General features: G+C 33.1%; 1 protein-coding gene across 1 annotated transcript in view; it reads right to left on the reverse strand.

Annotated features, from left to right (window-relative positions):
* Positions 1-17,567, reverse strand: part of LOC116337840 (neuropeptide SIFamide receptor-like) — a 38,006-nt gene that overhangs the window by 13,573 nt on the left and 6,866 nt on the right. Inside the window, exon 3 of the mRNA XM_031762766.1 lies at positions 9,475-9,574. Coding sequence (XP_031618626.1) covers positions 9,475-9,574 — 100 coding nt within the window. The remainder of the gene's footprint in view (positions 1-9,474; positions 9,575-17,567) is intronic.

Raw genomic sequence — 17,567 nt, forward strand, 5'->3', positions numbered from 1 at the left:
TATGAGACGCACATTCTCCTTCCCCTTCTCTCTTTCTCTCTCTATCGCGATTCATCAGATATTCTCGTTATAACGTTCAGTTTTATTTTTCAAGAAATTTGCATCGGATCTATTTTGCGTGGTATTCGAAGTTTTTGTGTGTCATACATTCTTATTGAAAGCAAAACGTTTACATTTATTTTTTCTAACCAACCCTTAAAATGCGATTAATATATGCAGAATACAAATTTAAGTTATGTAAAACATTCGTTAACTCATTTTACGGGCGCCTTTTTTGCCAAACAGCACGTCTGGCAAATTGACGCCATTCCATGCATCCATTCACCAAACAGAACGAAAAAAAAAAACATGAGTAGTTAGTTGGTTGGTGGTTTTCGTGCATTTTTTTTTATTCAGTTGATTATTTTTGTTAGTGCTTGCATTGAAGATCTTTGATATTTAGAGAAAAAGAAGATTTACAAAGACTTCGTCGAAGATGCATCTGTGATATACAGCTCTTTTGTTGATCGTTCGCACTTCATCCAACGTTTTTTTTTTTTTTTGAATTTTCGGTAGCTTTTTGTTTTTACTCGTTAAATACATATAAGAAGGTCATATTGAGGGGGATGAGAGATAGATCTTATGCACATGTTTTCTTATCACAGATTGCGGAGACATTTTCAACCAATTGTGTTGGTTGTATTGTTCATCAAATGTTCATCAAATGTGGCATCTCTCGTTTTTCGGCTTCGTTCTTCGAACACAAAAGGACCAAATGAATAATTTTATTTTATCATATGATATTTTTAAGCACCGCAAAATACCGAAAAACACAAAGACATTCGGAGTTTTTGTTTGTTCATATCGGTGGAAATTTATTTTCGAAATGGATTTGTGTGTCTCGTGTGGTTTTTCCAATGAGTTTCTATTTTTTTTCCATTTATTTATGTTTGCCTTGTAATTCATCATGAAGTCGAGACCAATGGAAATTGAATTCGGTACTCTCTCTCTCACTCAGTCTTGTTTGTTTCTTTTTTCCATGTTCCCTATAACTCTCTCTTTATCGGTTTGTTTGCTTAACATCTCACGACTATTGTCAGACATTGTTTTTGTGTTCGTAAGCATATATTGCAAGCGTACGTCCATATAGACAATCCATGAAATATATACCGTTTGAAGTAAGCAGGAGACAAATATTTAAGTCGAGTAAGTTTATCACAGTTGTCATTGAAAAATGGCTATCAGTATCACAGCAGTCAGTAAGCAAAAGCCAAATTGAAATTCTCTCACAATTTTTAACCGTCATGTCAACTACAAGCTTCACAAGCTTTACTCACTTAATTGATTTTTTTTCTCTGTTTTGTTGTTTTAGGCATGTGTGTTTATTGTTACGGGTTTTTAATCTTTTTCTTGCGGAGTGGCATTGATGGTAAAATAGACATCATGGAATACTACTCCAAGTCAAATCGTTTCCATTTACTTCAAAGCTTGGTTTTTTACTACGAAAGATTGTGTTTTTCTACCTCGCATTCGAATTAAAAAAATACGACCAAAAACTTTACAAAATTTTAATTGCTAATTTTATGGGCACAGATATCTTTTATTTAGGAAGTAAATGCAAAAAAGTGAAACGGATGTGCTCGGTATCTGTGTGTATCATATTGAGATATTACGCATTAAGTTCATACCATAATTTCATTTACCAAAAAAAAGTCATTTAGCGACGTTGTATTCAAATCGATTCGCTGTATCATTATCATCATTCTTTATAAATGATTCCCATACAAACAGGCATTATGCTCAAGTAAACATAATAATCCATGCGTGTGTAAAACGTTGGTTTTTCTTTTCTTCGCATTCGTTGTAAATGTTGTTGTTCGTTAACCAACTGATATTACGATGTTTCATATATCGCAAATAATATACATATTATTTTTTCCGCTTCAAAAAAGTGTTGACAAAGTTTAATTCCAATTATGTAGATGTATCCTGTTTATTCAAGTACTCTTCTTACAAACAAAATTACATGCACGCCGCGACCAGAAAAAAACGCACCGAGGGAATTTTTGACAACAGTCTGTAAAAACGTGTTATTCTGTCTCTTGTGCATTTGCAAATTCAACGTATGTTGTGCCAACTTTGGTTTTTTGCTTCTCGAAGAATTTAACTGTGCAGATAAAATTGTATGTGTGTGTGTAAAATTGACAGGCCTAATTGAATGTTCTTTAAATTCGCCGAAATTGCTGCTGTGCTTTGCTGATGTTCAGCGCCAGAAAAAAACAACACAAAATGACTTTGGCAACTTTGCACCGTTGGCCAATGAAGATAACAGCGACTAAATTCCAATGAAAATAATTCTATGCATGCGATGGGTTCACATTTCTCTCACTCTTTCACGTCCAACTTTTAAGTAAACAGATAATGAAGTAATTTACATGAGACTCACATCCGTTGCAATTATCTCAACCAATTTTAACGAATTTAGCATTTTCATCAATATGGTGCTTATGTTTTACGGTACGCGACTGTTGATGCATGTACAATTTCAGTAAATGATAATTCGATCATGGGCAACAAGCATCATTTCTTTTGATCGAGCCTTGAAAAGAGGAAATACCAATTTTATGAAAGTTATACAGTTTTGAGGACGTGAACAAAAAAAAACACTATTTATAGTTAAACGACTATTAAAGGAAAATTTTGTGATTCGTTTATGTTTTTTTCAGTGAAATTTATTTTTGAACTTCATCGTCACGGACATTGAGAATGGGTTGCATTGCCTTTTAAGAAATTGTATTGTAGCTTGTTTAGAATGTAACGATGAAACACACACATAAATATGATTTGAATTTACGTGAAAATCAACTGTTCGGTAAAAAGTTACGAGGCAAAAATATTGAACGCCATAAAATAGTGAGAACAAATCAAATAGAGTAAGCGATAGACAAAAACATTGACATGAAAGTAGACTCACTGAGCAATAGAAAACTCGTTTACATGAGTAAATGTAATAGAATCACACTGATAAATTTACATGCTTGCACGCATTTTGTCACTTCATTGTTTTTCCGATATTTTTTCGCACGCTTCACCTTCTCCTTGCCTCATCTCTCTCTATCACTTTATCTACCTCACTCTAGATGCCATATCCATAAATGTGTTGTTTGAATGGTTGAATCTGACCCTTACAGACATCTATGGTGTCATTCAGTCTCGGCACAAAGTTCACAATAGATGCTTAAACTAACATTATTATTCGCATATACATTTTTTTGCTCGCTCAATCGCTCCGCTCTTTTTCTCATTTTCTTTGTCTCTTTTTTCTTTTCTCGGTTGTGCGAGAATTCTGTTCGTATCGAGTCGTAAATTTATGCTCACACACGAGAAAAATGTGTCTGCACGTTCTTGCCTCCGTAATCAGGCGTCTTTTAAAAGAGCTAGAGAGATTTATTAGAATCAAAGCAGGCCTAGAAATCATTAATCCACAATTTGAGGGACACAATACATAACACATTCTACAAACGACTGTAATACAATATAAAATGAAAAAAAAGAGAGCGAATTGCTGGTTATTGCGCGAGATCGAGACAAAACTTTTCGTTACATCGCACTATTTCTGCTGTGCTTTTGAATTGCGCTGTTGATTCTTTAAGCTGTTCCGTGTTATGTTTCCGACAATGGGAAATATTTTTCGTTGAATTGCGTTTGTTTTATTTTATGTATGTGTCTCTTTCGGTTTATATTGCTGATAAATGGTATGATGTTTGGAAGTAGTTCCGTATTCTAGAAATCACAACCGAAATTGGCCTTTGTTCATTTGTATTGTGTAGCATGATTTTTCAAATGTTCCACGAACACACACACCAAATAACAACTCAACGTACGAATAGAGAAATGAAGTTTTGATTTGACGCCACGAATACTATATATTTCTTTTGGCCCGAAAATAAAGCATTTCTTGTATGTCTTACAAATAAATTCAACATTGCATTCGTTTATTTCGTTTAATTCCTTAATTATCGGCAATAAGACTGCAGTGATCACTTTTTCTTCTTCGTTGAAGTGCCACCGAAATTGATTTTATTTTTACTTATCACATCTCTGCCAAATACAGCCTTTGTATAAGAAAGTATTTGTTAATGATTTGTGTAGAAAATATATCGCCCGAACTGAGAGATAGATATCGTATGCTGTACAAATATTGAGTATTCCACAATGGCTCGAAAATCGTAGTAGCTTAGATGAACTAATTAAATTAAAGACGTACTTTGATTTGTGTGTATGCGCCTGATAAAATGGATTGATTGGTTGAGTTCATGTAATGGAATAAATAAAATTGGTCGGCCATACAGTTGCGACGCAAAATTCTTGACTCAAACAACACCTTTTAACCCGATAATCTTTTAAATAGACATCAGTTTATTTTCTGTTTCTTCATCTCGAGAAATCACTTTTGCTTTACCATTTCTTTAACAAATCTTAAAGGCATATCATCAAGAAATGAAAATGAAATTGGCTTTGAGATTGAGATTTCGTAATTATGTGGCGATTAATTACATTGCATTGAATGAATTGAGTGCAAGAGTTAATTTTTCGTAAATGTTCCCTGTTAAATATTCATCAAGTTACATAAAATCCATGTCAGCATTATCGTCTTCAGCATATGGTTGGTTTGGTGTATTTTATTTGTTCATGTGACATTGAATTCGATACACATGCCAAACGCGAATGATTAACCAAACAGAAAAATGAGCTTGTGCCACATCAAAAGAAGCGAAACTGGGAGAGAAAAGAGTAGCGGCGACATTGTTCAAATGTGGTTTCATTGTGCATCGATTGCGCGTCTTTCAAAGATTATCCATTCTTGTGGTGCACGAGTAAAAGAATTTTATATGCGATTGTTGTTAATGGTGCGGTGCAACGATGATAGTAAAGAATCGAAATGAACTTAATTGGGCATGTATTGAATACAGATTTGTTCTACTCGATTGAGCGGAAATGTACTTTAAGCATTCGCTTCAATCTTCAATGTAAACTTATTGTCAAGCGTATTGGTTTGTGTGTGTGTTCGCGCGTGTGTAAGACATGATGATATGAAGACTTATCAGCTTTATTCCACAAAGTCAATAGACGAGCGCGAAGGCATTTTGAATACATCATGGCCATGAGATGTGGTAAAATGGCTCATCCTTATGCACTACATCCTTTTCGTTTCTTATTAAATACATATTCATGTATTCGAAAAGTGATGTGTAAACGGAATCATAGATCAAGAATTTTTGGTTCTGCACCAACATAACAAAAAAATACATACACAATAACAATAAACTACATAAAAGACAGATACACGCAGACACCGTATCCAAAGACAAAAAAAGAGAAAAGAATCTATTTGGTGGATTGTACTTAAAAATTGGCCACGCGACATTTCGAGGTTATCAATTCAATGATGTTGAGTTAAAGAAAATTGCCTTCGATACATATTTGCCGACCCGCTAAAAAAGTTGACCATTTTTTGATGAATTATTTATGAACACCGAACGACAGTGTCGATTTATGTTATGCAATAATAATTGGCGAATGATGGCAAACATACAAATATACATCGTATATTTATTCATTCTCTTTCATGTCACTTACATTCGGTGTGTCGGTTCACTTATCTCTTTTTATCATTTGGTCGTATTCATCTTGAATGGCGATGACGGTGATGGTTTAAAACGTGCTTCAAGCTGAAGGTAAATAGTGTCAACCATTGAATTGGTGAAATTATAGTAATGCAATTAACCGAATTCGTTTATTATGGACTTGCAAATGTTTACATCCCAATGATGTATTTTTTACCATCATTGTCACGCAATTTATGGATTCGGTTTGTGTTGTGAGTGTTTTTTTCACTCTCTCAAGATTTATAAGCAAACAAGTCGGCTTTTCAAGTTTTATTTTCAAGATTTCTCTGAATAGTGAATTGTACGCTGACGCATGTAAATTGTTGCAATACCTTCATCGGACAAGCACTAAAAGATGTAAACAATAAGAAAATATATAATCATAAGAAACCCCAACGAAGCACAACATAAATTACTCTACCTCTCTCAATTGGTATTGACGCGTTTATTCTAGACATTATTTATTGGTGTTATTCCCATTTCGAAATGACTCGTTTTCATTATCACGTGTTTTGTTTCTTAAACACATCTCTCATTCGTTCATTATGTTTTAGCAAAGCAAATCGAGTAACCGCTATGATGCGATGACAACCACGACAATGCCAACACCATCAACGATGGTTTATGGATAGTCATTTAATGTGCGCTATATTTATATGCTCAAGTAGATCTCGAAGAATGTATTTCTCTCTCCCTATCTCCAAATTCTTTGAAATCAATGGCAATTAATCAGTTCATTTTGTGTTTTTGGTGGCAATAAATTGAGATTGTGTTTTCAGTGGCGAATCAAGTGCAAATTTAGTGTTCATGAATGTCGGCATAAATTCGATGCGACTTTTGTTGTCGATTCAATTTTTGATAAAATAATACAATCATAATAATTGCCATTTTTGTCAGTTGATTTACATTTTATCGTTTATTTCGACTGAGGAATTGTATTCTTATGAGAAATGACCGCGAACATTTCAGCTGATTATTTTTTTGATGATTTTCATTTTTATTCCATAGAAAATGTGTGGCCGGTATCAAAAGGTAATTTCTTTTTAGAATGAACCTTTTACTTTATGGTAGAATTGATTTCAATCAGCATTATCAGTGTACTTTTTGACATACTGAAATAAATAAAAAAAAGAAAAAGAAAATTATGTTTTTTTCATGTCGATGTAGAAAACCTTTAATTTTTGGCCGCTGGGTACTTCACGAAAAGGTGTCTTTGAAGCGGTATTCATTCGGATTTTTTTCTCCGATAACTGGATGTGCTATAAAAAAAAATGTTTCAGATGAAAAAATCGCGGAGAATTGCATCATGCCACAGAATCACATATCTGGCTTATGTTTTTTTTTGTGGAAGACCTTCGTCCGACAAAATGAAAAATTAAAATTTGGTATTAAAATACGAAGCGACATTAACTTGTTGCCATTTTTCAATTAAATAACAGTCATGTATTTTGAAAAGTGATAAGCTGATTGAATTCGATTGAAAAGCGAAAAATACCATCACCGCAAGAATTCAAAATGAAATGTTGATGTTTCATAACATTTATGCGCAAAATTTGCTCTAATTTTTTTTTTTGCTCAATTTCTCAGTTCACTCGGTCGTCCTTGCAAGACTTATTTTCGAATTGGGTTGAGTATTTTTGGGTATTTTAGTCAAAACAATTTCGTCAAATCAAAGGAATTTGAATTGTATCCCATAGAAACATAAATCAATTATTTCGGTTTGTTTTACATTCGGAATAAATGCTTTTGTGTGACTTATTTCAACCCACGTAATAGCAAAAATGATTATGATTTGCCATTGTTTATTTTAACGTGGCAATTCTTAATGGTGCACAAAACGTAACGTGTAAGAGACTTTCCATCCTTCGCATTCACATCAAGCAACAAATATATTAAATGAAATTGTAAATATTAAATCGGTGAAATTACTTATACTCAGGCGTGCTATTAATTTATCCCGTAACGCATGTATTCTACGGTTTTAAATATGAACATGGAATGATATATTTCTCTCTCCACCCATTTAAATCAAATGTCTGCAGCGAATCAGACGCTTAATGGAAAAGAGCAAACAGTGATAGAGAGAGTGAGATACGCAGATAGTGAGAGAGAGAGAGGGCGTGCGATTGCGAGAACACAAAAAATCAGATCAACTGCGATTAAAAACAGAATTTGTGCACAGTCATATACCCAACACGATCCAGCTCATTTTTTTGTTTGTTTGCTTGCTTGATTTGTTGTGCTGTGATGTATGGCCATCAACCAATTGTTTATTTGATTCGATACCTTCGCTACAATTCATTTCACTGGACATTGTGTGATCACTACTCTTATTGTTATTGGATATTGCTGCTTTAATTGATGTGTTCATATGAATTACTTTGCTACTCTTTCGCATATTTTGTTTTGTATTCATTGCATGACCCAATTTGCTACACAACAAAATACAGCACACAAGAAAAAAAAACTGGTCAAGTGATAAATGTCTTCCAGTGTAAAAAAAATTTTTTTTTCTTCATAAATATACATTTAATCACCATAGCCAAACCTCGTCAATGGTTGAGAATAAATGAAAATTTGCAATTTTTACAACAGTTACATGTCAATCAATCAGTCATATTCAAAGTTGCTCTTATTTATTTATTTTTTCTTCGGTTTATAACTCTCCACATAAATGCATGTGAAGCAAATGAACTTTGCGTGTCATGAACTTTGTGGCGTATTATTTTTGCATCGCATTTTACTGATTGGTTTGGTCATCGATAAAAATTTTGTTTAATTTATAAAATGCATTACCAGTCACCGAGCGATTTGATTGGAACAAAAAAGATATATTCAAAAACCACGTCAATTTTCTTTATCTGATTTTCGTAAAAGTTTTTGGGTTCAGGTGAAATGTTTCATATTCTAACACGGATTGTCGTGTCGTAATGAAACATTGATTATTGTCGACTGTTTTTTGGTCTGACGCCTTTTATTTTATTTTAATTTGATCATCGGTGCCACTCGAAATTTCTTTTTTTTATCAAAAAAAAAACAGCCATATTTCTGGTAAATGAGAAAGAGAGAGAGAGAATGTCAAAACCACACAATATTTGTGTGAAGCAAAATTTAAAGCATGAAATAAAAACTTCCGTTGCGACAATGTCAACGATAAGTTCGGTGTGCGATAATTTAGCCCATCGATGGCAATGATTCCATACAATTTGTATCTATGAAAAAAGAAGCGGACAAAAATATAATTTTGACATTGAAACGGAAAAAAATGGGATGCATGAGAAAAGTAGAATACACAATATCCGCAAGTCTTAAAATGTTAATTACATCGATTATAATGACGACCGACAAGCATCTGTCGCATTTATTCATGATGTTTCAGCAGACATGGTCGCATTCTTGTTTACCAGAAGCCACGATGAATTTATTTTCTTCCCAAATATAAATAGCGCTTTAAGTTTATCGAATGTGACTAATGGAAGTTTTCCAAATATTCAGCATATGGGTGAAACACGATTTTTGCAAAATGCTAAGAAGATGTTTCCGAAGCGGCTAGTTTTACTGATTTAATGGATGTATTAATGGATTGTCGTCAATTTCTTAAATAATGTGTAAATCGATTTATAATTAATTATTTCCCATCCAGAAAGCCACACAGATTTGAATGGCAGAAGCGCGTAGGTGGTACTGCATCGATGATAACATATTTTGATTAATCATTTTGGTTGTGGTGTTGGTTTTTTTTAAATTAATTGATTCCATTTAAAGAGTATTTCAAACTTTGTCAAGATGTGATACAAAAGAAATTCCTAATAAATATCGTACGTACCTGTCAATGGATACAGCACATAAACTATAAACAGAAGCAGCAACAGATACTCCTTGTATGTACGGTACAACTTTGCACATTATATTACCAAGAATCCATGCTGAAATTTGGGAGAAAAGAAATTATCAAAATAATGATCATCGTAATCAGTCGAAAAATTGGACGATATTTATAAATCTACAAAAAATCTTCTCTCCTGTTATCATGAGTAAATCTACAACATATTTAAGCACTAAATTAAATTAGCATAATGACATTTTTACCAATTCGAATAATTAGGTTATATTGCGCATTTTTCTTTGTATAAATGGAAACATTCAGATAATAATATATCCGTTTGCGGAGAGAATTATTATTATTTTTTATTAAAATGAGTTATATTCCAAATCATTGTAATACCATTGCACGCGTTCAATGTATAATGTACATCTCTTTTTTACACAGAAAGAAACATAACAACAAAAAAAGAATGTGTGTGTTTATGTCTCAAATGCAAATGACACCAATTATGTAGACATTTATTTGCGTTTTTTCTACAACGCTTTTTTGCTTCATTTTTCATCACATAATACGTATTTTGAAGCGAGCAAATAATATAAAGTGTTTAAATGCAATGGAAGAAAGAAAAAGATATAAAATGGGAAAGAGAGCGTGCGAAGGCGAATCCATACGTACTCAAAATAATATAATACACCATTATTTCAAGTGGCTATTATGTCAATCTCTAAAATAAATAATTTACTCGTCTCATATAAAATGATGACAGCGGATTTTATCTTTGGAGAAGCTGCAACCATGGAAACATTTTGTATTGACCAAAGACCTGCCATTTATTTAAATGTACTTCGGTATAGAACAACAACAAAAAACAGAAACAAAAAACGTAGAAAAAGCAAAGCTTACGACACAAAGTCGTAATCGTTCATATTTCAGACATGTTATGTATTGTATTTTAGAGTTTTGTCGCGTATCATTTTGTATTTGGTTGATGACAGAGTAATGCTTCTTTATTTCTTCTATGGATTGATAATTTGGAGGCCAGGTGAAAAACGTTTTGAGTCAATGTTACGTTTTGCTTTCTGTTTCCAATCGATTTAGTCTGCGTTTTATGTTTACAAAAGCGTCGCAATTTTTTTTTTATCGTATTACAACAGAAATCCTTTATCGTATTTATATACGTTTATGAATTCGAAAATAAATATTGAATAAAATTGAATTGATTACATTTTCACCACTCAATGCAAATGGTAGCCAATTGAAATATTCATGCCATTGCTAACACAATACAAAATTATCTGCTACTTTTTCCACATATTTTCAATGAAATAACCACCAATTACTTTATGATTATCATAGTATCGATCATGGTTCGTGAAAAATAAAACCGTTCTGATTCTTTCAGAATATTTTTGAATTTCATAGCCATTTTGAAGAAGGTCATATAAATTTTTCTTTTAAATTCTCTTATTATAAGAACACATTTTGAACATTGACAATCACAATTTCAATATGTGTAAATGATGAAAAATTATGAAGAGGCGCACACGTATACTCCCGTTATCGAACTTCGAACTCATGGTCAGGTTAAATCAAGTGCTTTATAATTAGAGTTTCTTAAATAGACATTCATTCAAAACATGATATATCAATCGATGACCCAATTAAAGAATCAAAAGACAAAGAGAGAAATGGAAAAAAAAATTATTCTTAAAATCTGCACAGATCATACACCAATAAATTATGGCTCATTCATTTCGATAATACATAAGAAGAAAGTGCGTGAAGTGACTATAAACTATTATAGTTTTTTTTTTAATTGAATGTATGATACATACATTATGTATAATTCCGTTTGGTTCAAATGCCATGGGGCGCCTGGACAAACTCATTGAAGAGGTAAAGAGGGAATTTTAATGTTGTATCTAGTTATAGGAGGAAAAGAAGATAGAACGGCGGCCAAAAAGCTTTTTCATGGTGATTTTGACCTAATTTTGGTTCATCTCTCTCTCTCTCGCTCGCTCTCATCCACTTTCACTCGCTTTCACTTCAAAGTAAATTGAAAACGGAGAATCAACAAAGCAAGTTGCAACTTGCATGTTCTATGTAAATATCGGCGGACTAGTTTGTGTTGTTATTTTTCTTTACCTATATTTCATTGGTTACGACTGTCGTTACCGAGATTGAAACCAAAAGATGTACACAGGACAATTTATGTTGAATAATATAAATCCTTTGTACACTACATCCGCTTATTGCTATCCATCATTGAAAACACAATGTTTCCAATATCATCACAATATCGTATCATATCATTCTTCATTTGTTGTCGGTTGCAATTGATTTTTTGATAGCGATAACACATATTTTTCGAAAGAAAAAAAAGAGAAAAGAAATAACCCCCGCTCCAATATCAATTGAAAGTTTATATCGCTTCGTCGTACTATTTGTAGTTTTTATGTATACACAACATACATAGCAGCTGTGTGCCGATTCTTCGAGTATCCGAGAGTGCATTAAATTGTGAAGAATTCTAGTTCAACAGTAATGTTTAAATTAGGTTAAGTTCTTATCTTTTTAGGAGAGCAAAAAAAAGTACGCTGCTTTTTCGCAATAAAGAGAAGAAAAAAACACACGGGAGAATCAACGAGTAAGACGGAGCGAATAGCGAGAGATAAAAGTGCCTTTTTGTATGAGAAGCATAATATAGTGCACTGAAATTGGTTGTGCTTTGGATTTTAACTATGAACTTCTTCTTTGGACGATAAATATAGCGAAACTTGATTACACTGCCACATGAAACAAACACACAATGTTTCGTCCGATTTAAAAAGCATATTTTCGTCATTTTGGTCTGATGAAATCAGGGATTGTTTCTCTGAGGAGGAGGAATGGCGAGGAGGAACATTTTATTTAAACTAACTTTTTAACTTTTTGAACAAAAAAAAATTCCTCCTAGCTTGAGGTGGAGATCCTCCTCGGCGCTCTCCTTCTCCTCTTTTTCCTCCTCACCGTTCCTCCTCCTCAGAGGAACAATCCCTGGGTGAAATATAACGCAAGTCAAGTGGCTTTAACAAAATTACTTTATGAATTTAATACGATGTACGCATCCACTCCTCTTTCTCTATATTTCATGCGATACACAAACATTCACAAATGAATTAAGAACGATAACGCTTTTTTCCGCTTGATAAGGTGTCAGATAAATATGATGAAAATGAAAATGTTCTGTTCACTTCACATAGGTTTTAATTATTAATTTTGCTTTAAAAGCGAATATCATGGAAAAAAGCAGTTTGACACGAAAAAATCTTATGTTACTTTACAATAATTGTTTATGACACGTGATCATAAAGATTTTGGCGCGTATGTTGTACCAGTATTTTTTTTGATAAGACGGAACACAGAAATAAAAAAATCTAAAAATTTATTCATTTATTTAGCCAGAAAACCTAGCAGAATGTGTGTACTGTGTAAAGAAGAACTATGAACTTCTTCTTTTATATATTGTATATGTTGCAAAATAAATGACAGCGATGGAATAGACTGGTATGGCACCTGTAAATCTATAGGATATTATATTACATTAAATTTAATAAGCATAGTAACATTTTAACCGATTCAATCAAAACCACACACACACTCAAGCACATTGTCCTCTTCATTTTCCTTTTAATCAACATATTTCATTGTGATTCAACTGCACGCATTCAATCATAAACATCTTCTTTTCATTGACACATGAGGCACATAATAACAAAATCTCATTACAATAAATCAAAAAGAGACCACTTTTAATTTAAAGTACATTCAAATTATATGTCAAATCTATTGCATACAACGTATCGATTGATATTATAAAAAGATACGATTTCTTCAATCAATGAGGAACAAGTTAAAATAAATCATTTGGATCGCTAGATGTTTCATACCATTTGGCAATATTGATGGTTCAGTATTTACCGATAAGACTTTCAAAGCAATGCATATGTACAATTGTCCAATGTCTTCATCGATAAAGAAAATGCGTAATATATAGGCCACCGCTTAAAACTACGAAAGTCTTTAGATTCCGTGACAAACCCAAAAATACATTTGTAAGGAATATACGTAAATAATAATTAATAATATTGAACGGAAACCTTACAAATTTTATGGATTCGATCTAACATGCTTTTAGCGGATTCGTTGTGTATTTATTTGTGAAGAGCTATGAGGATATTTAAAGCACTAATATTCCCTAGGGAAACAGCTATATGTCTATTTTTTCCGGTATGTGTCATTAAATTGCAAGGCCTCGAAACGATTTATTATAAATGATTTGTGAAAATAAAAATATGTAAGATAAAGTATGAAATCTGGGTGAACCCCAAGTGTTATCATTAACACATCGAACGTTTTTACACATATTTTCATTATTTCGATTGGGGAAATAAATGTGCAGAAAAACGAAGGCGTCAATCAAAGCATTGGTTTCGAAATCAAATCAATGTAATGTTATGCATAGTGTTGGTTAAATGGCAGATTTGAAATGGATACATATTGAATTAATCTGATAATAATCAGTTTTACTGGAATTCTTGGTATTATCAAGTCGATTCAAGGACGATTTGCGAATGGTAAAAGTTTCGAGCTTATCGGCTTTTGTAGTAATGATAAACATTTTTAGCCCATAGTTATCAGACTTATTCCAATTCTTATCCCGTTCAATATTCCCCCTCATCACATACTGTCTCTCCATATTTCACATTCCCTAGATCTATTGCTCTACTTCTTCTTTATTTATTATTGTGTCGAACGCTAAAGTTATTGGCATACTCAGCATTTCATCATTTTATAAAATAAAAATAGGCAGTCGCGTAAGAAATATTCGATACGGGATTGACGGCGGCAGCAACGGCATCGACGACGATGGTGGTTGTGAAGATATTCTGATGTGTTGTGCGGTATTGTGTTGTTTCATCTTTTAGAGGTAAAATAAATACTATTTTTCTCTGTTCATGCGAATGGTTATAGGTAAACCTTTAGCGAGCATGATCACAAATAAATTTTATCAACATGAATTCGCTTAGGTGGATGCAAACACTATGTCACAGTGATTCTTTTATTATAGAGGCGAATGCGTATCGTATATGATTGAGCAAATGGAAAACAACTAAAATGTAGGGGGAGAGAGAGAGAGAGGTATAAAAAGTCCTGACCTCATTAATTTATGGGGCAAGAGCACGACAGTCTGCTTATAATCGGTTTTCTATGTGCCACTTTGCAAAAGGTGTTGATATAAAAAATAACACATAGACTTCACATACAGCGCGTATTAAGAAGAATCGTTGCCATTTTGTCGCTATACAACATATAAACAAAATTGATCGAATAACAACGACCGCAAAATTCATCTAGTAATCTTGTTAAAAATGCCATCGCATGCCGTATATCCCTTACCAATCCAGAAATATGTTGCGCGCCAATTTCTTGAACAATATGCCCTATATTGACATTTACAATAATATTAATAACATCGCCAACGCTGTCACCGTTGCTGTTATTGGTGTGCTTTTGCTGCTTGATGCAATATATCGAAATATGTTTTTCATTTTCGAAATATTTTTGTGTCAATACTTCAGGGATTCTTATTTCAGCTTCGTTTTTCCACTTCAAAAAACTAAGTTTGCGATCGGTTCGAACGCAAAAAATGCAACGATAAAACCGTTTGTTAAATTTGTAAGGGAAGAAAAAAATAAGTTTAAACTCGAGAACGGATATTCAGGATGACCTTCGACTTAGACATTTATGTTATTTTCCAGCATTGCAACATAGACAGCACACAATATTGACGTGTATACGGGTATATACATACGTATGTGTATGTGTATGATATGCACTTTCACATCTCTATGTACTGGCGTGTTTCTCATATCTCTAAATGAGAAAATAGTACTTTTGAATTAAAAAAAACACAGAATTCTATATTATTTAATGGCATTCATATAACGAAGCGATTGATATTGGCACTTCCCGAAGCGAAAAAGAAATATGAAACGCATGAAAATGTAACATATCTGAAAAAGTAGTTGATTACTTATGATTATACTGAGTATTTAGGTTAAACGCATTTTCAGAATCGAACAACACAACTCTGTGTAAGCAATTTTTGGCCAGTGAAGTCTGTATATAATTTGAATCAATATTAACACACAAGCAGTCCATACAACACATACAGATTTGAGTATATCCATCGCGACAGGCTAATAAAAATGTCGTTTCATTTGCTCGTTAGTGTTTACATATACACAAACTATGAGTCCGTTCATTAGTTCAGCACATACATCGGAATGTATAGTGAGTTGAATGTTAGTCGAATGATCTGTCGTTTGATCGTATTTTGTATTTGTTTCATGCTTTCGAAGGAGTTATTTTCACTCTGTTGATGGTTTTTTATGAATACAACAGAATCAACATTCGGATCATTGTCAATCGATAACTTACAAGTGAGATATTTTCAGTGCAACTTTTGTTCGATTTTGTTTTGATATCAACAAAATTTTCTCAAGTTGAAAGTGCAAATATTTCGATACAACTTTAGACTTTGTTAGTGTGATGTGCATTCATGGGGCGGAAATGAATGAGACGAAATGTTCTCTCTCATGGATGCAGCCATATTGAAAATTTTGTATGCGCTTATATGTAAAATTGGTGGCGCCACTGGTATATTTGATGGAAAAAGAAGAACATGTTTGAGTCTCACTCGTTTATATGTAAATTACATAGGCATTTCCAGGCCATGTGTGCATTCGAGAGAGTTCTTTTTCGATTTTGAATATCACTTTTGAATATCACTTCAGTCGTGATCAATCAGGTGAGATCAAGTGTCAATTCTATCTCCTTTTTATGTGCTTTCCATTGATTCAATTCATTTACAAATTACACAGTACAAAATACATATTTGTGATTTTTTCAGTGTTTTAAATTGTGCGTGTTGATTTTATTTCATTGCAGTTCAAAATGTCGACAACTGGTGAAACATCGGCTGCACAGTCGAAAAAGAAACGATATAAATATTAAACAAAAAAGCAACAAGAGGAGGAGGCCGAGGACGAAAACTTCAATGACAATGGCTTATTAGCGATAAAAATGCGCCTCACAACAATTGTTCGGCCGGAGTACCACGATATTGTCATACCATCGAAAAGAAAAGTATCATGTCAACAAAGATCAGAGTTTTGGCGCAAAGAATTGCCAGATTATCAGCGAAAGGCACTGGAAGAGAAACTCCTTCCAAAAGTCGAAGGTAACAAGCTACCGAAAAGTTCTATCGCGAAAACAAAGAACACTTCTGAAACCAAATATTCGATTTTGACAAAATCAATCGAATATTGAAGGAAAACAAAGAGTTTTATTATACTATTGTAAGCAACGGTGAATCAGTATCGGTATTGTATAAATTGTCAAAACAACATCTTCAACGGTTGCTGGATGATGACATTGTGAGAAAGCGACACTTAGATGGAACGTTTGTTTATGAACTGGGAATTGATCCGGGTTTGAAGACATGGAACGCGACAGTTCGAAGAACCATCAGTACTCGCAAAGAAGTAAGTATTCAATTTTTCTTTTACATTGTTAAAAAATCGAGAGTGATATGTTACGTGAATGAAGCAAACAAACAAAATGTTCAATTGATTTTTTTTACATTTTAATTTCAGGTCAACATGAAAACATCTAGTAAAAAGTACCACTGGCTCACGAAATATGAAATGCGCAACAAAAAGGCCAATTGATGAGCTAAAAAAAAAGGTCTTCTCTTTTTTCGGGAAAAACCCTAGCAAATTCGAAAAAATTTCGCGAAAAAATCGACAGCAAGCAGTTCAAAATAATCAGCAGCCTTAAGCATAACCAATCACCATTTTAACTCGAAAATTAATTGAAAATTAATATTGTAATTTTGTTACACTAACTGGGAGTCTCACTGACTGTTGTGTCTCAGTATTTCGAGGAAGTACAAAGGTAGAGAACAAATATAGAGTAATGGTGCATGTGAAAATGACAAAATACATAATATACTATGAGGTTTGCTTGTTGTACGAGCAAGTGAACGA

This window comes from Contarinia nasturtii, unplaced genomic scaffold, assembly GCF_009176525.2.
Source record: "Contarinia nasturtii isolate CC-2019 unplaced genomic scaffold, AAFC_CNas_1.1 Cnas_scaffold_285, whole genome shotgun sequence".
NCBI lineage: Eukaryota > Metazoa > Arthropoda > Insecta > Diptera > Cecidomyiidae > Contarinia > Contarinia nasturtii.